The 19399-nt window shown below is 38.5% G+C and overlaps 1 protein-coding gene across 2 annotated transcripts; it reads left to right on the plus strand.

Moving 5' to 3' along the window:
* The first annotated feature begins 239 nt into the window (after nt 1–239).
* On the plus strand, nt 240–7668 carry Pts (6-pyruvoyltetrahydropterin synthase). Of its 2 annotated transcripts, XM_078046992.1 has the most exons (6): nt 240–412; nt 2006–2085; nt 3848–3870; nt 4245–4301; nt 7075–7145; nt 7347–7668. In XM_078046992.1, the coding sequence occupies exons 1-6, from the start codon at nt 330–332 to the stop codon at nt 7468–7470; spliced, it is 438 nt and encodes a 145-aa protein (XP_077903118.1). In that variant the 5' UTR covers nt 240–329; the 3' UTR covers nt 7471–7668. The 2 variants fall into 2 exon arrangements, with proteins under 2 accessions (XP_077903118.1, XP_077903119.1); XM_078046993.1 differs by lacking the exon at nt 3848–3870 and having other exon boundaries at nt 254–412.
* Nucleotides 7669–19399: the final 11731 nt, after the last annotated feature.

Consider the following 19399-nt stretch of genomic DNA (forward strand, 5'->3'; position numbering starts at 1 on the left):
TATTCTAATAAACCCTGCCAGGGCTTTCTAGAGGGAAGGCTCAGAGGTCACTGCAGAACACAAAATGTGCCCATACAAGCCCTAAGCACATGGGTGGCCTCTGGCTGCGCAGACTTACAAAATTCAGGACACTAACTCCCGACCCATTGCTCGCAGGTGTTTAGATAGCTAGAGACACAGTTAACCGCCTCCAGCGGGCGGAGTGTGGCGCCCGCGGCCGAGATGGGCGGGAACCTGGAAGACCGCTTCCGGGACGCGCAAGCTGGCACTGCGCAGCCGCTGCGGGCGGAAAGACAAGACGCAGGCCGCCCGGTGCGGGGCTGAAGACCATGAGCATGGCGGTCCCGGGCGGTGGCCGTCGGGCGCGAGTGTCCCGCCTAGTCTCCTTCAGCGCGAGCCACCGGCTGCACAGGTGGGGCGTGCCCACAAGTGTGATGGCAGCAGGCGGGCACCCGCCCCGCCGTGAAGCGCCACGGGGGGCGGGGCCGGCGTGCGCGCTTGCGTGCGCGGGCTCGAGCCCGAGCGGGCGGGGCTGGGGCGGGGTTGGGGCGGGGCTGGGGCGGGCCTGGGGCGGCGGCCTTAGGGTGGGTTGTGCGCGCGCGCCGGGGCCGTAATCGGGGACCTGCGCAGAAATGCAGTGGTTTCTGGACTTGGCCAACTTCACAGGAGCGTGAAGCGCACTGGTTAACACTGCCCAGTGCGGAGGAGTCGCCCCAGGTTCCGTACTCACTGGCTTCTGACCCTGAGTCACCTAGTTTACCCCGTGGTATGAGGTTAAGCAGAAGTTAACTCCTAAATTACACAGTACCCAGAGCGTCGCAAACACCATAGACTTTAGCTAATTCTGTATGCTAGGAGCTTGAGCTACCGAGTCTAATATAATGACAAGGCTAGTTTTGTCTCCTTTCTACCAAAGATGAAATGAGCCCTGATGTTCTGTTCTCTAAGCAGGCGCACAGTTGGGATTTGCACCCCGAGCACTCAGACTGCCTTCCTGCATCAAAGAATTAGTTGATTTTGAGGATTCTTGCACTCCTCGCTAGCTAGTTCCACTCCCTGAGCCTGCGTTTTCCTTGTCTGTAAAATGAGGATAACAGGATTCATCCATCCATTGCTGGACAGGGTTTGTTTTGTGCTGATAAGGCCCTCTGCTAGATGACAGGGACCAATACACACTTGTCACTGCTCCCTATCTGGAGCTTACAATGTGGCCAATTTTGTGACGAGTTAAGTACAAGAATCTGTATTTCTGAGAGAATTTTGTGCAAAAGCTTTGTGAATTGTAGCGCCCTTAGAGTGAGAAGTAGGAGAAAATGGGAGAAATAATAACAACCATAAAAAGAAAGGGATTCTATAATAGGAAGCTCAAACGTATGAGGGAGCTAAGAACTCAGAAGCTGAGATTGAGTGGGTATAGATATAAAAATTCATTAAATTGTGTTCTGTCTGGAACAACAGCTAAGTGTTGTTAATTTTGGATTTTCATCTAATTTGAATATCCCCTGGGAACTTCAGTGGGCAGTAAAAGTTGAGGCAGAGTAGAACAAGATTTTTAAAGAGGAAACTGAAGTCATGGGATTATTTTTCAGGGAAATGAGATTTTAAGCTGCTTGAGGACAAACATCTACTTGTGTTTATAATTGTATATCCTTGCTTCATTCTACTCTTGCCTTTTCCATAGTAGGTTATCAGTAATCCTTGTTGAATTGAAAAATGAAAGGACCATTATCAAGGTAGTTGGAATCTTCCTGTGCAGCAGAGGGATTGAATTTAAAGTTTGTTTATGCTATTTTTTTTTTTTTGCAGTACAGTAGTCTAATTAGGGATTGCACATTTGTTCCCATGTACAGATGAGTAATGAAATCAAAGTGAGTTTTCTACTTGGTGAGTTACAGTAACAATAAATTTTGAAACTCTTCAAAGACCAGAGCAGATAATGTAAGGAACAGAGAGAGGGTCTGAATTTGATACTGTGTCATGCTGATTTTCTTTTTCTTTTGCTCAGCAAATCTTTGAGTGATGAGGAAAACTTGAAACTTTTTGGGAAATGCAATAATCCGAATGGCCATGGGCACAATTATAAAGGTGAGAGAACAATTGTAAAGGTGAGAGAAAAAACAGTATATGGAGAGGATGAAATGTTATCCCTTCAATAAGGGTGAAAGAGTATTCAGCAAATGCAAGTGTGACTAGTAAGGGGCCTTAAGGACAGTATGAATGCGTTGAGTCTTGAATCAGAAGTAAAATGGAATTTCAAAAAATGAAAAGCTCTGTTGCCTTGGTTGGATGTGTCTTGACATTTCACCTCACAGATGAATAGATATGTTTAACCTAACTTAAACATTAACAACAGCTAAGTGTGTTAATTTTGAATTTTCATCTAATTTGAATATCCCTTGGGAACTTCAGTGGGCAGTAAAAGTTGAGGCATTATTACTGTGTATACATGTAATGAAACATCACATGGCGTGCCATTATTATGTGCAATTTTATTTAATTTTTTATGTGTGATATTTATGTGTAAGTTAAAAATTAGTTTAAATTAAAAAACAATAAAATTAAAAATTAGATTATATTTTTATAACATCCTTCACATTTTTAAAAAGATTTATTTTTTTTAACCTTTTTTACTTTTATGTGGTACTAAGGATCGAGCCCAGTGCCTCACTCATGTTAGGCAAGCGCTCTACCACTGAGCCACAATCCCAGCCCCAGATTGTATTCTTTGAGTAAGCAATGAGTAATAAAATGGGAATATTGCCTGAGAATACTGTATGGCAGAAAAATAGTTTGTGTCTAAAACTTTGCCAGCCGTGTTCCAAGAAAGTAAGTAACTTGTATAAGGATAAGAGACTTGATTCTTTGAGACACAGCTGAAGACTCAAAAAACAGCTATGTAAGCTATAGAGGATAGCAGCATTTGGGGGGGGGGTGGCATTAAAAAAAGACCAGACAAGGGGTCAGAAAAATCAAGATTTCTAATTTAGTCACTGTCTCTTAGTTTATCTATGATACCTTGGTGTATCACTTATCATACAATACCTAATGGTTTTTGTGTGGAGCTGAAAAAGTGCAAGTTCATAGAAGCTATTAATTTGTAAAGCACTGATTGGCTTTTTTCAAATGCTTTGCAAGTGCTTGTTATTTAACAAAGTATTACTGTAAACTGTGTATGCATTCTTTTTTTTTTGTATGCATTCTTTTTTAAGGCCCAGTAGTAATTTTGCTTGCTCAGAGGTGCTGTCCAGAAATGGGCCAGTTTGGTGTATAGATGGACACCTGCATGTACATTTCTGCTTTTACAGGTAGAGATTCAGATACACCTTGATAAATATATAAGCAGAATATATAAACATGTAAACATGTATAAACAGATAAGAATTTATACCCCTTTGGGCATTGGCTAATTTCCTGTACTTAGTCAAAGCTCGTACTAAGCTCTTCTGTCTTGGTTGAGTCTTGCTTTAGTTGATAAAATGGTCTTAACTGAAAGGATATATATTTTTTCCAGTACTGGTGATTGAACCCAGGGTTTGCACTTGCTGGGAAAGCACTCTACCTCTGAAAGCTATATCCCTAGTCCTTATTTTTTAAAAAATTTTTTTTTTTTTTTTTTATTTTTTATTCTGAGGCAGCATCTCACTAAGTTGGCCAGCCTGGCCTTGAACCCGTGATCTTCCTGCCTTAGCCTCCAGTATAGATATCTAAAAGGACAAATGTTTTGGGGTAAAATATAAGTATAGCTTTGGGGGCCAGAGATCTAATAATTTATGTTGCTAATATGTGCTTTCATATTAATCTTTTGAAAATCATGTTTTTTTAAAAAATTTTGTTTTCTTTCCCATAGTTGAGGTGACAGTATATGGAGAGGTATGTGCTGAACATATTTGTGTGGTTTTGTTTATATTGCTGAGTTTTCTTTCAGTCTCCTTAGTGGATTCTATGTTGAAAACTTGTGTTTCAGTTTCAGCAATGGTGGCTTTTGTGTGTGGTGAACTGCTGCCATTCTAGGTCTTTCCTCTTCCTAAGTGTCGACTTTGTGTGCTGTCTGTGGACAGGTGGAAGAGCTGTGCAGTGAAAAGAACGCCTGATGCATGTGTACTTTTGTGTTGAGATCGGTGTCGTCTCTGGGATGCAGGCAATATGGGCACAGTTTGCATGTTGCACAGCCTCTAAGATAGTTTACCAGAAGTTTTGATGTGAAGAGCCTCTCAAAATAATATTTACCTTTTTTTCTTCTTTAGATCGATCCTGTTACAGGAATGGTTATGAATTTGACTGACCTCAAAAAATATATGGAGGTAAATGCCATATTGGGTGCTAATTCTGTGCTGTGTCCTCAGCATAATTTTTGGTGACTTCCTTTCCACCTCCCCAGTCAGTTATCACTTGGGGTTCCATGACTTTGTGAGTGGAGTTGGGTGTGGGCCTGGGAGGATAGTTGGAGAAATTGCTCTCGTGGCCTTCTAAAAGTCTCCTTAATGGAAAGTAGTCAAAGCTGTGTTGTAATGATGGGGCAATGTGCAAGTAGCATGCTTACCTTGTATTCCTTGTTGGAATATACTGATTTCCTCCACTTCACAAATTCTATCCTTATTTCCGGACACAATTTTCTCCTTGAAGTTTTCTGTTTCCTTTTTGAATATTCCTTATACCTTTGCCCTTATATTTTAACATCACCATTTATTATTCACTTTGTCTTTACTATAAACTTAGGGGCAGTTCTTTACAGAGATAACACAGAAGCAGATATTTAATAAAGAACTTACTGATTGTGTTATCATATAATTCTTGCATTGTAAGAGATCTTAGAGATCATCCAAACCATTTTTTCCATTCCATAGATTAAGATTGAGAGATGCCAGGCAGTTAACTGACTTGCCCCAGGTCATATTGTAAAGTTGAGAGTAGGCTTTTTTTCCATCTAGCTGATTTTATTAGGCTATCATTTATTTAGTTCTTCACATCAACTCTGCAGCTTACTTTTATTCTAAAATTTGACATTTGTTTCATAAAAATGATGTTAATAAACATTATTTCTTCCCATTACGTATCCATATATTCAACACTCTTGCCTACTTTGCAACAGTTCTTGAGCTCAGAGCTAGGAATACAAAGATGAACGAAACATAACCCACAGGGTACTTGTGTTACCTTTTCAGGAGGTAAAGAAAAGTAAATGCTCAAAAGTTGTTGGTTGAAATAAGAGAATGTGTAAACAAACAAATAGCACTGTGCTGAAAGAACTATGAGAAAGTTATGAAGACAGAATCCTTGTGTCTTCTAAGGACATACAGTATATATACACCAAGTATTATACCATGTAAGACAATAATTAGAGCTCTCAAGCCCACATATAGTTGAATACTACATAGGGGCTTGCTGTGCTCTTTTCCTCCTTTGTGTACCTAACATACACTGTACATGCCTATTTGTGTGCTTATGGCACAAGCAGTCTGCAGAAGAGACTTCTGTGGAGAAGCTGAAACTGAACTGAGATTGAAGATAAAGCAAAGGTATTTGTTTTACCTACCTACCTTCCTTCCTTTTTATTTTTTTCAAAGACATAGACATTTATTTAGGAAAACAGAGGCACATTCAAGGAAGAATGTGGGCTATCTTAAGAGTGAGAGAGAAGCTTTGGGGGTAAAGCAAGGAATATACATTCATGGGAGACTGTGGACTATTTCCAGAGGGAGAAATAGCTGATATCTTTTTTTTTTTTTTTTGGTATTCATTCAAAATATCTTTTCATTTGATCCATTTTATTTCATCTATTTATTTATTTTTGTGCAGGGGATTGAACCCAGCATGCTGTACTGTATAGCTACAACCCCAGTCCTTTTTGTTTTTTATTTTGGAGATGCTAAGTTATTGAATTAAGTTGTTCAGGCTGGCCTTGCACTTGCAAGCTTCCAAGTGTCTGGTACTACTGGCATGCACTACCATGCCTGATTGTTTGATTATTTTTAAAAGCTAGTGGATCCAGATGTACCTTTAAAAAATATTGTTCTAGTTTTATCATGAAATGATTGTTATTATTATTAATGCACCCTTAAGACATATAATATAGAAAATTAGATTGTTTCACAAATGCTTGAAGTTTTGTACAAGAACTTAAAGGAAAACCCTATTTAAAAAAAGCAATTACAATCATTGCTAATGACGATGAAAAACATTGTGTTAATATATGTGAGCATTAGGAAGTAATTGTGTGTTTACAAGAGAGAGAGAGAGAGAACGAGAAGGAGTGGGGAGAGAGACGGAGGGGTTATGGGGAGACAGAAAGTGATAGAGCCCTTTGTTTACCAGAGAAAAACTATAAATTATAAAGGCATTACCCCCAGTGACCCATCTCCTCTAACCACACCTTCCTGCTTATAGTTACACCCAGTTAATTCATATCAGTGGATTAATCCCCTGGTTGATCATATTAATTAATTAATATGATTAGGTCACATCTCTCATCATCTAATCATTTCACTTCTGAACATTCTTGCATTGTCTTACACAGGAGCTTTTGGAGGGATACCTCATATCTAAATGGTAACATAGTCTTTACACATTTGTAATTTTTCTTCTGAGAGCCTAAGATCATTCTTAAATTATTATAGCAGAAATTTAGCTACTTACATAATTCCAGTCCAGGTCTGTTTTATAAAATATACTGCTGTTGGATGTTTGTCCTAATGATATTGTGGCATTGTTTTATAGGTGGCACTGTTGTGGAAAAGCATTTCTGGTAACTTTTTTGACAGAATTCAAGAAGTGTTAAATTGAATTTTGAATCACAGTGACTTGTGTTTCGAGAAAACCCTGGCAATTCTAATTTTTAGTTTCTCACCTCTTTGCATTCAGTAACAAGGATAACTAATCATTGTAGGGAACTGGACCTGACTTTATTTTTTACAGCTTTAAACTTTGGAAAGATTGCTGTATAAGACATGGATATATCACTTACCAGTACTGAGTTAGTGGCTAAATGATAGGGTAAGATTTAGAGACTTAGGTAGAACCGTATGGAATTTGAGTCATGAATAAAATCAGTGGTTTTCCCCTTTGTTTTGTGTGTAGGAGGCGATCATGAAGCCCCTTGATCACAAGAATCTGGATCTAGATGTACCATATTTTGCAGATGTTGTAAGGTGGGTGTCACCATCTTGCTTTATAGAGATAGTAAGAAAGAAGAATTAATTTTAACATTTTATCTGATTTTTGTGTGATTTCTAAAGTTCTAGTTTAATGATATCTTTGAGCACTAGAATTTGTTTTCTGTGACTATTAGATATGAAATTTTGGTTATTTTTTGCGTTTTGAATTTCTTTTTTTTTTTTTTTCCTCTATAGCACGACAGAAAATGTAGCTGTATATATCTGGGAAAACCTCCAGAAATTTCTTCCTGTGGGAGTTCTTTATAAAGTAAAAGTGCATGAAACTGACAATAATATTGTAGTCTATAAAGGAGAATAGTTCTTAGGGATTAACACTGTAGAAAGACTAATTTCCTTCCACATTTAAAAAAGATCTTTATCTTCTTGGAATATTAAGCAGTCACCACATAATTGTTGTACTACATTGTGTTCTGAAGTGCCTGATTTATTGAAATCATTATAAGACCTGTTATGAATTTAAATCTATTTTAAAATAAAGCTTGTAATGTATCCTGAATATCATTTAGAGAGTCCTTTATCTATAGATTAAAAGTCACTTTATTTTCAGCAAAATGTTTTGGTGTGTTAATATTTGAAAGAAAAATCTATTTTTCTTGTATTCTCTTATCTCATTTTTAGCATTCATTTTTCTTAATATAAATGGTAGAAATGCTTATGCAATTTAAAGTAGATGAATTTTATAAAAAAATAAAATTAAGCACTGGGAGGCTGAGGCAGGAAGATTACAAGTTCAATGCTAGCCTAGGCAATTTAGTGATACTCTGTCAGAATAAAATAAAAAGGGTTGGGGATGTAGCTCAGTGGTAGAGCACGTGTTTAGCATGCGCCAGGCCCTGGGTTCAATCCCCAGTGTAGCAAAAAAGAAATAAAAAATAAAGAAATAAAAATTCAGATGACTACAAAATCTGGAGACACTATATATAATTTGAACTCCCTTGGTTACTATTTTTTGGTATGCTAAAGGCACAAATTTATTCAGTGAAAGTTAGACCCACAAATTATCTAAGGTGGTACATTGCGAATGCATATACAAAGATGGACGGAAATGCTGCTTTTATGGACATTAGACATTGCAGCTTTACACGGGTATTGAACTATGAATTGCTAGTGAGGAACAACAATTGAACATACTATACAGTATAAGTATACTATTATATGTATTTGTCTAGAATACCAGACGTTATAGCCACCTGAATAATTTAAACTTGGAAGACTGCAGAATAATGATGTATTTTAAACCATGTTAACCTAGCCAACATAAAAAGGATGTGGTACTCTGTGAAGTATTTCCTGTATGCACTTTTTCCTGACTGATCCCATTTTATTCTGATCATTAAACTTACCTGTATAAGTTGAAGTATATTCTTGGCATTATCTCTGGTGTCTTTTCAACATGACTAAGTCCACAAGAATGTATTTGCTTGCTATGCACAAAGAGCTATTCTCTTGTGTTCATTTATATTCTAAACTTATTAAATGGAGGATTATATATTTATCTCCACATAGTATCTATATTTTTTCTGGATTCTCAGAATGTTGCTGCCTGGAAGAAATAAAAAACTTATGCAGTGATCATGATTCTAGAAAATTTTGCAAAGGAAGACTTATTCTGGAGAGGAAGTAACTATAGGAATTTTATTACAAATTTTCATAATCACTGCCCACTTAAATTTGGATGTGTTGTAGTTATCAAACTTATTTTTTATCTATGTAGACTGTTTTGTAATGATTGAAAGGCAGTATAGCTACTATTTATGAAGTTACTTTATGTTTTAACTCTCACAAACACCATGTAAGGTAGTTACTATTCCCATTTTACAGATAAGAAAATTGAGAGGGTTTAAGCTACTTGCTTAAGATTACTCAGCAAATAAATTAAAAATTGAGATTTTTCTCACTTCAAAACATAGACTCAAAAAAGGACAATGTATTTATATTTCCAGATTTTTAAAAAGATGCCAAAATTTTCAAATCTGATATGTTAGAGAAATGTTTTTCTTGATAACAATGACACTCAAGGTGTTGGTTGCTCATGAGTTGCTTCAAGGGAAACATTTCTCCCCTACCTTCTCTCCTTAGGAAAAGAATTTTATTTGTTTATCTATCTAGTCATTCATCCATTCATCCACCAAATTCATGAGTGAAAAAGATGAGTAAATGAATGGGAGGACCAAAAACAGGTATAGGTGATTTTTTTTTCTTCCTTTCAGAGACCATATCAAACTTACAATTATTACTTTTCATGTTTTTCCTCCCTTTTTATTGTAAATTCCTGGTGGGCAAAGTCCTTATTTTAAGCAAAGTGGCTAATAAATAGGACTCAATTTTTGCTCATTGAATAAATGAATGGCATATTGGTAAAAATTGTTGAAATTTTATACTGTTACATAGAAATTGAGAACTTGGCACATATTTTTAGACTTGAATAACCTGAAAGTTTTGAGGCTCAATTATGGCCCTAGAGGTGTTAATATTTAGTTGACTGATGCTTATCTCTGGTGTTCAGTTTCTTTACCTGTAAAGTTAAGTCCTTGGATTAGGTACTTTCTGAATTATTTCTGCCTATTTTATACTTAGATGATTTTAAATACCAAATGAGTAAATATTATTATTATAGAAAAGGGAGAAGATCATTCCGAGGTAATGAGGTTTGGAAGCTTTGTAAACTCCATTAAGGAGGTAAGTCCTTAATGGTACTGACAGTGATTGGGAAGGAGAGTGGTGGTCTGGAATTCAGGAGAAAAGAGAGACTACGAGACTCATTGGCTACGATACTGTCATTGCGCAAAACTTTGGGACTGAATGCCAAAGGGTAAAAGTTACTTGGCAAAGCTACTAGGGAGGGAATATACAGGCATATTGGTGATATGGTGAATAGGTTAATCTTAGTAGAATAATGGTGAAGTAGGACAGTGTTGTGGGACATGAGCTTGGAAATATAGAATGGGACAGTCTGGACGTCCTTGAATGTCAATTTGATTTGTTTTTTAAGTAATAGGAAGCTGTTGAAATTTTGTTTTTTAAAGAAGGTAGCCAACTGGACAAAGGAAAGAAAGGAAACCAGGTGCAAAGCTACTACAGGAATCTATTCATGGAGTGATGGGTTCCTGGACCATGGTGGTGGCAATAGAAATAAAGAGATGGGGGAAGGAGGATCAAGTTAACATTGTGCAGTGCCTAATGTGGCATCAGGCATGTTGCTGAGTACTTTTATAGTACCTCATTTTATCCCCACAATCATCCTACTTGGTGAGGGTATTAGTTACCTATTGCTGAGTAACAAATTACCCAAAGCATAGCTTAAACATGATTTACAGCAGCATATATTTATTGTCTCAGTTTCTGTGGGCCATGAGCCAGGGGTGGCTTAGTTGTGACCTTTGGTCCAAGGTCTCTGAAAAGGCTGCAGCCATCTCAAGGATCTACCTGGAAGGATCTTCCCAACTCACTCACATGGTTGTTGGCAAGATCCAGTTCCACATGGGTGATTGGACTGAAGCTTCAGTTCCTGTTTCTTGCCATTTAGGTATTTTATAAAGCATCTCCTGCAAGACAGCTTGCTCCATCCAAGCGGGCAGATAAAGGGCAAGGGGAGTGCCTGCAAAACTGATGTCACAGTCGTTTATAGCCTAACCAGTTTTTCTATATTTTGCTTCTTAGAAGCAGGTCACTAGGTCTAGGTCACACTCTAGGGGAGGAGATTACATTTACATCGCTAGTGTGAAAAGTGTGATGGAGATAGCAGGAGACAGGCTAGGGAGGTAGACAGAAAGTGTGTATCATGCTGTTTTTGATGCCAGAGGAATAAAGCACAATTTCATTTTGCAGGAGTGAAATATCAGAGCAGCAGTGGTTGTTTATAGAGGGAATTGTGGGTTTTGTGGGTAGGGATATAAAACAATCTTAGAAGCACAACTCTTGAAAGTAAAACCAATTCTAAGGTGAAGTTATGAAAAATATAGTCACTGAATCTCATGAGCATAATGACCAGAGCTCAGCTTTCATTGGTATTGCCTTAATTGATGTAACCACTGGTGGGTTATGAAAATGGCCAGAGTACTACAATCAGCTCAGTACATGTAGTCACTGGTACACTAGACCTGTGATAAGTTATCCATTTGGCTTTGCAAATACCAAATTTTCAAATTCCTCCTGGACTTGAAATTATCCTAAAGATCAGAAACAGACTGTTCTCATTTTGCTTTTGTTATGTCTGAGATATTTCTAGCTTTCCTCACATACAGAAAAATCATTGTTAGTTTCACATAATTTAACTTTACAGCAAGATTCTGCTGTAAGACACTTGGAAAATGTCCCAGATAAACTGGTAAGGTCTCTACAGTGCCTCAGAGAGAACTGTTATTGCTGCAAAAGAAAGGTAGAGGCAAGTGGTGTAGTTCTGCTTTCCATTGGTTCATCAGTTGGTTTGTTTCCTTCAAAATAGCCACAAACTCACTCTCACCTGTGCTTAACAGCCGTTGAGACAGAAGAATTAATGATTTTTCTTACCTCTAACATCTAATCTATCAGAAAGCTCTGCTGGTTCTACCTCCTAAACGTTTCATGTTGATTGTCTTCATTTCTGATGCAATCACCCTAGTCTAAGCTGCCATGTTTTGGCCTGGAGTTCTGACATGGTCTTTTAACTTGTTTTCTACTTGTACTTTTGTTCTCTTCCACACTTCTATGGGTCTTTCTGAAAGAGCAATTGAGATCTCCTCAGGCCCCATATAATCTCCTGAAAGCTCCCTCTTGATTTTAGAATACAATCCAAGCACCTCACACTAGTTTACCAAGCTCTGTGTGATCTAGCCACTGCCTACTTGCAGCCTCAAGCCATTCACTGTTTTGTTCACATTGACCTTCCAAGTATGAGAGCATATCAATTTCATTCCTTCCTCGAGACCTTGCATCGATCGGCTGCCCTTTTGCCTGGAAACCTACCCTCCCTCACCTCCCTACCCTCTTCATTCCCCTGCGTAAAACTTAAGCATTCTTCAGACTTCAGTTTAATGTCACTTAAAAAAAAAAACCCAACTTTTATTTATTTCTTATTATGTGGTGCTGAGGTTTGAACTCAGTGCCTCACATGTAGTAGGCAAGCGCTCTACCACTGAGTTACAACTCCAGCCCTACCTTCACCTTCTTGAAGACACCTTCCTTGATCACCCTGAATAGGTAGAAGCCCTCTGTTATTTGCTGATATACTTTGCACTCACCTTTCTGTTAGTTAAAATTTTTTCTATATTGGTTTCTTTTGTTTTATTTATTTATATACTAGTTTAGTATCCATCCCAACCATGAAGATATCAATGTCATGAGAACCAAAGCCGTGCCTGTATAGTTCACTTTTGTTTTCCCAGGACCCAGGTTAGTGCCTCCTACAGTGCAGGTGCTGAATATAATCATCCCTCCTATCCATGGGAAATTGGTTCTAGGACCACCCACAGATACCAAAAACATGGATGCTCAAGTCCCTTGTATAAAATGATAATATTAGCATATAACCCACACATATCCTCTAGTAGACTTTAAATCACCTCTAGGTTACTTATAACACCTAATGCAATGTAAAGGTGTTAAAACTGTTATGCTGTTTTGCTTAGGGACTAATAGTAAGAAAAAACGTGTGTGTATTTAGTACAGAAACTTTTTTTTTCCTTCATATTTTGGATCTGTGGTGGTGTGGAACTCACAAGAGAGCTAATTATTTACTGAATAAATGTATACGCTTGCCATCTCTAAAGAATTGGTAGAGTATGGTTTTGATAATTTTTTTGAGATTTAATACCGAACTTCAGATATTCTTAATGCATTTCAGTTTAGAGAACAGTCACCACAGTAAGGTTTCCTAAGACTTCCACCAAACCTATTTTTCTAGCTAACTTTATCTTCCTGGGAATTTTCCATTTCCATACTTTAGTATAATCTCCTGGTCCTCAACTATTAATTTAGATAAAGATAAGCACGAACTCTGAATTAAAGTTCTGTTAGTCAATAGCTGTCCTCTGACTACATCATCATTAGTTAGCAGCCCAGAAAAGCTGCACAGTTATTGCCTCTTCCCCAGCTCTTGGAGTGTAGGTTTACCCTAGCAGGGAGCCTTAGGTGATTTTGCAAACAATGCTTTTTATCATTTCCTCTCTTTGACCCGAAGAGCAAGAATGTGAATGGAATGTGAAACTGAACTCATTGTGTATCACAGGTAGTATTTGTGTTTTTTCAGCAAACAGTGACCTGACTTGTTAACTTAATAACCCTCAATAATTCCCAGTGAAGTAGGGAGAAAGTCAAGATTCCATTCTTGAAGGAGAAAACAGTGATTAGAACAGAGAAAAGGCAACTTAACCACCTTATTTGAGATTGCCTTGATGTTTTGGCTTGTTATGAATTAATATAATGCCAGTCTCCATAACACATAAGTTGTCTCCATCACCCCAACTTTTTAGGGTAGGAATCACCTCCAGTTTACTGAAGAAGTATCTGGGGTTTGAGGAGATTAAGAATTTTGTTCAAAGCCATCCAGTAAGTGGAAGAACTGAGGTTTGACTGTAGATCTTTTAGGCTTAAAATACACACATGAATACACATAAAGGGCTCAACAATTAAAATAATTATAAAAAATTTCCAAAACTCGTTAAACATGCAGTGTGTACATATTTTGTCATTTCAGTGAAAGGCTTTTTGAATTTGTTGGACTCAAGCATCTGTATCTAAAATTATTTTTATGTATTGGTCTTGTATTAATAAGTATAGAAAATTTTGCATATATTATTCCCTACTTATATCAAGTACTTATATATTTAACTTCATTTTTTCTATTTTTATGGATGTTATGTACATAAAACAGGATGGGGATGATCCATATGTCCCAGTTTTCACTGGGACACATTCAAAGAAGTCAGACTCAATAACATTCATTGCTCCAACCCCTTGAAAGCAAGCTAGAAGAACAAAAATTAAAGTGCAGTTTCTGTACATTGCAGATTATCCAATTCTTCTCCTGGGACAACATTTATTGTGTAAATTAAATGCACAGATAACTTTCTCACCCCAAAAACAATGACTCCATTTGTAAGTGCCACCAGAAAACACACTCTGATTCCAGCTTTCACTTGCCCACTCTGCTGAAGGCCTGCTAGAAAGTGAGGAAGCCCCTATGGGCACGTAGGACCCTGGGGAAGGATGATTACCACTATCCCAATCAGGACTTTACTTGAGGAGGTAACCCACCCCAGAAGAAACAATACCCCCTTAAGAGAGAGGCATTGATAGGGAGCCACCCTTTTCTAGACAGATTTTTAAAACATGAATTGAGTAGGCTTTGCCAGGTCCCCAGTACCTCAATGCTGCCTGGTAAGAAACCTCAAACTGATTAGTACTGAGTTGTATAAGACTTAAGAGCTATAAATAATATTGTCCAGAATATTCACACCATAGTGCCAAATCCATATACCTTGCTGACTGCAGTGCCAAGTAAATACGGTTGTTTCACAGTTCTAGATTTAAGGGATACATTTAAATACAATACAGTTTATTGGGCCCCTAATACTTCATCTTAAATTAGACTAATACAAACCTGCATCTACATCTCACTGGGAGGAAAGTCCCAATTAATTGTTTGCTTTTGAGAGGCAGGAGTCCATTGCCAAAGTAACTACCTAGTATTGCTGGACTGTCTATGTCTTTGAAAACTGTCCTACTCTGTTTAATGAGAGCCTAGAAAAAGACCTGTGAGAGTTATGACTGAATCAAGGAATCCTTTTATAATATGTGGATGACCTGCTTATAGCCAACCCCACCTACAAATACTGCCTTTCAAACACTATTACTGCAGTGGATCACCTCACCTCTTGTGGATATAAAGTGTCAATATGAAAGCTCAGATTTATAAACAAGTCACCTATATCTGGTATTCCAGATTAGCCAAAAAACCTGATGTTTGATGTCCAGATTATAAACAGGCTATCTTGAACCTTAGAGAACCTAGGAACTGGAAACAGTTATTTGAGTTTTTGGAAATGGCAGGATTCCGCTATATTTGGATCCTGAATTTTGGACCAATAGCTAAACCTCTATATGAGACCTTAAAAAGAACAGAAATAGAACCTTTGATTTGAACCCCAGAATGCCAAGCTGCCTTTGAGAAGTTAAAATGAAGCCTCCTCACAGCCCTGGCCCTAGGTTTGCCTGACTTATAAAAGGAGTTTAGGTTGCATGTGCATGAGAATCAAGGAATAGCCCTTGGAGTTCTCCTACAGGCATTGGGAGGCATGCCCTGACCAGTAGCCTATTTATCAAAATAGCTTGACCAAAACAAAAGGATGCCCCATCTCCAGCCTCTGGGTATGGCTGTCATTTGTGAGATACTACAAGAAGCTGAGAAGTCCACTCTAGGGCAACACATTACTGTATTTGTGAATCAGCAATTCCCATGTGTAGTGAAAAAGAAGGACGACTATTGGCTGACTGTTGGAAGGACGGGGAGATACCAGGTCATCCTATTAGACAATCCAAATGTCAGTCTTGAAGTCATGTCCACCTTAAATCTTGCAACCCTGTTGCCAGCAGATGATAATGGGCCAATACAACATGACTGCTTACAGATCTTGGAGACTCTTTACTCTGGAAGGTCAGATTTGTTTGATCAGCCTCTCACAGAGCCAGATTGAGACCTCTTCACTGAAGGGAGCAGCAGCTTCATGGGTAATCGCCAGTGATAACTGGGTAAGCTATGGTCACAGAACAGCAGTTACTAAAAACTGAGGCTTTGTAGCTGGGAAAATTAGCCCAGAAAACTGAGATAACTGCTCTGACAAGAGCTTTCAGATTGTTCAGAGGAAAAACTCAAAATATGTTTTCATGTTATTGCATAGACACAGAGCTCTCTGAGAGAGAGGGGGAGAGGAAGAGAGAGAGAGAGAGAGAGAGAGAGAGAGAGAGAGAGAGAGAGAGAGAGAGAGAGAGAGAGAGAAAGATAAAAGAGAGAATCTCTTCACTGCTAAAAACAAGGACATTAAACATGCTCTTGAATATTGGCATGAATACCAGCTATGACTGAATCAAAACAGGTGACAATCATGAATTGTTTTGGTTATCAGAAGACTGACACTTATATGGCAAGAAAATCAGGCTGCTGATAGCAAAAGACCTGTGAGAGTTATGATAGGGCCGTTAGAAGGGGCATAAAGAACAAAGAGTTTATTGGGCCCCCAATACTTCAGCTTAAATTAAACTAACACAAACCTCTTTTTACTGAGGAAGATGAGAAATGGACCAAAGAATGGAGTTTTGACTCTTGGGATAGCACTGCCAAGTGAAGACGGAGTTCCCATGTGCTCATTCTCCTGCTGGAAGCACTGATGTGGTGCTTGGGAAAACACCTACATGAGAGTATTCACTGTGGGAGGGATGCTGATAGGGCAGCCAGAAGGTGCCCTGGTGCATTTCAAGTCCTTGTAAGGGCTCACATTCAACAGATAATTCAGCAGGTGACTCAGAACTGTGTCTTATGTACCAGAAACAATCCATAAACTAAAAGGCAGGCCTTCTGTAAAAGGAATGCAATATGAATTCAGTCTTATTCAATAGGAATTCAGTCTTCTGATGATTGGCAGATAGATTCCATCCAAATTCCCAATACCAGGGGAAACTTCAGACATTTGCTTGTAGTGATAAACACCTTCTCAGGATAAATTAAGGCTATCTACCAGAACAGAAAAAGCTTTGGAGATAGTAAACATCCTCTTAAAGGAGCTGATCCCCGGGGCTGGAGATGTGGCTCAAGCGGTAGCGCGCTCGCCTGGCATGCGTGTGGCCCGGGTTCGATCCTCAGCACCACATACCAACAAAGATGTTGTATCTGCCGAGAACTAAAAATAAATATTAAAAAAATTCTCTCTCTCTCTCTCTCTCTCTCTCTCTCTCTCTCTCTCTCTCTCTCTCTCTCTCCCTCTCTCACTCTCTCTTAAAAAAAAAAAAAGGAGCTGATCCCAAGATACAGTCTCCCCTCTTCAATGCAGAGTGACAATGAATCATGTTTCATTACAAAAGTGACTCAACAAGTGAGCAAAGCATTGGATATCCAACAAAGTTACATGCATCCTGAAGATCCCAATCTACAGGAAAAAAATGGATAAAATGAATCAACTTTAGGAAAAGAATGGCTAAGTTATGCTAAAATAATCATTTGTGATGGGATAAGGTGTTGCCAAGTGCTCTCCTCTGAATACCAGTAGCCCCCAGAAGCTGGCTTACATTGAGCCCCTATAATAGTGTATGGCAGACCCTTCCTGGTACCCCAGGGGAAGAGGGGAAAATATGGCTGTAACAGAAAATACCCCACTAGATAAAAACAGTGTTGTTATGGTTTAGATACGATGTGTCCCCCAAAAGCTCATGTATTGGACAATGCAAGAATTTTTCAGAGGTGAAATGATTGGGTTTGAAAGCCTTAATTTAATCAGTGGTTTAATTTACTGATATGGATTAACTTGGTGGTAACTATAGGCAGGTAGTAGTTACAAGAGTGTGACCTGGGAGTGTGACCTTGGGGCTTATATTTTGTCGCTGATGAATGGAGCTCTCTCTGCTTCCTGTTGCGGGGTTCTGAGCTGTCTTCTCCCCCCATGCACTTCTGCCATGATGTTCGCCTTCATCTTGGGCCCAGAGCTATGGAGTCGGCTGATCATGGATTGAACCTCTGAAACTGTGAGCCCCCAATAAACTTTTTCTCCTCTACATTGTCCTTGTCAGATGTTTTGGTCACAGTGATGAAAAAGCTGACTAAAATAAGTACATACAATAAATCAGTCAAATCATAACTGCTGTACACAGACCTGCTTCTCCCAGGTCCCCACTAAGGTTAATATTACATGTTCATCCCTTCCAGTAAAATCTCACAAAACAAAATAACAATAACAGGTAAAATCCCCCCCAGTCTAAGGAGCCCTTTTGTCACCCATTTTCAGCAAGCTTGGAGATGTCATCACCTATTTTCTCATAGAAATGGAAGGTAAAAATTGACAGTGGGAAAATGTAACACTTAATGCTTTGAATATAAACCTTGCTGCTCAACCACAGGTGGCTTATTTTAAAACTGACTTTTTAAAAAACAAAAACAAACAAACAAACTTTTCTTTATCTTACCCTCTCCTCCTCCCTAGCAGTGGAGGAAACAAGACTAACGTTTCTCCCATCCTAGGCTAAGCTCTCTTGTCCTTCACTACCCACAGTGATACACTGCCCACAGAATAAAGAGACTCCACACCTGGAAGCTGGAGCACTCTCTCAAAGCTCTCCCAAGGACACCCGATGGACACTAAGTAATTATATCTACTGATATTTGGATCCCAAGCCTTTGTATTCCTCCTGGTGGAGAGAATCTCAGGCTTGAGACCCAAGTCTACTGCATTCTTTGCTAGCAAATCATTAAAACTTTGTTTTCCTTCTTCTCAAAACCTTGTCCTCGTTATTTGATTGGCACTGGGGTAAAGGACAGAGTATCAATGGGGCTGGAGGAAGAAAGGGTTACATAGCTCCTTCAGATTACATAGCTCCTTTCTTCTTGCCTGACTGCCAGTTTCTCCTCTTCCTACTGAAGCACTCCTGCATGATCAGTGCATTTATTGCACGATCAGTATATGCCTTTCAGGCATTAAAGTATAATATTTAGATAGTGCTTATGTTGTGCCAGTCACTGTTCTATATGCTTTATATATATTAACTCATTTATCCCCATAGCAGCTATTTTTCTCCTACAAAGAAAACAACACACACACAATTTTCTTTCCTACTTCCTCAGAATTCCTTTGGGTAGATAGGCAATTGTTGTTTCTAACAGGAAAGGATAGTCCAGCCAAAGGAAAAAAATATTGACAAATCTGTCCTTGAGGAAGCCTAGTAACTGGCAGAGACTAGTTTACTAGGCAAAAACTAAAGTTAACTGTCCTAAATATACTGAAAGAGCAAAAGGAGACCAAAGATAAAGAATTACAGGAAACCAGGAAAATGACATCTGAATAACAGAGCCTACCATGAATAGCTAGAAATTATAACAAGAAACCAAGTAGACGTTTTGGATTTGAAAAGTATAATAGCCAACATAGAAAATTCACTAGAGAGGTTCAACAGCAGATTTGAACAGATGAGGTTATTGCATCAGTGAACTTGAAGACAGGTCAGTTGAAATTATTCGGTTTGAAGAGCAGGAGGAAAAAAAGAATGAA

This window comes from Ictidomys tridecemlineatus, chromosome 4 (assembly GCF_052094955.1).
Source record: "Ictidomys tridecemlineatus isolate mIctTri1 chromosome 4, mIctTri1.hap1, whole genome shotgun sequence".
NCBI classification, from domain to species: Eukaryota; Metazoa; Chordata; class Mammalia; order Rodentia; family Sciuridae; genus Ictidomys; species Ictidomys tridecemlineatus.

What these genes read in the sequence shown, in the direction of transcription:
- Pts (XM_078046992.1), top strand. Translation starts at nt 330, where the DNA reads ATGAGCATGGCGGTCCCGGGCGGTGGCCGTCGGGCGCGAGTGTCCCGC. An exon ending in CCATGGGCACAATTATAAAG is followed by an intron (nt 2,086 to 3,847) that starts GTGAGAGAACAA and finishes TCTTTCCCATAG; the next exon opens with TTGAGGTGACAGTATATGGA. An exon ending in ACCTCAAAAAATATATGGAG is followed by an intron (nt 4,302 to 7,074) that starts GTAAATGCCATA and finishes TTTTGTGTGTAG; the next exon opens with GAGGCGATCATGAAGCCCCT.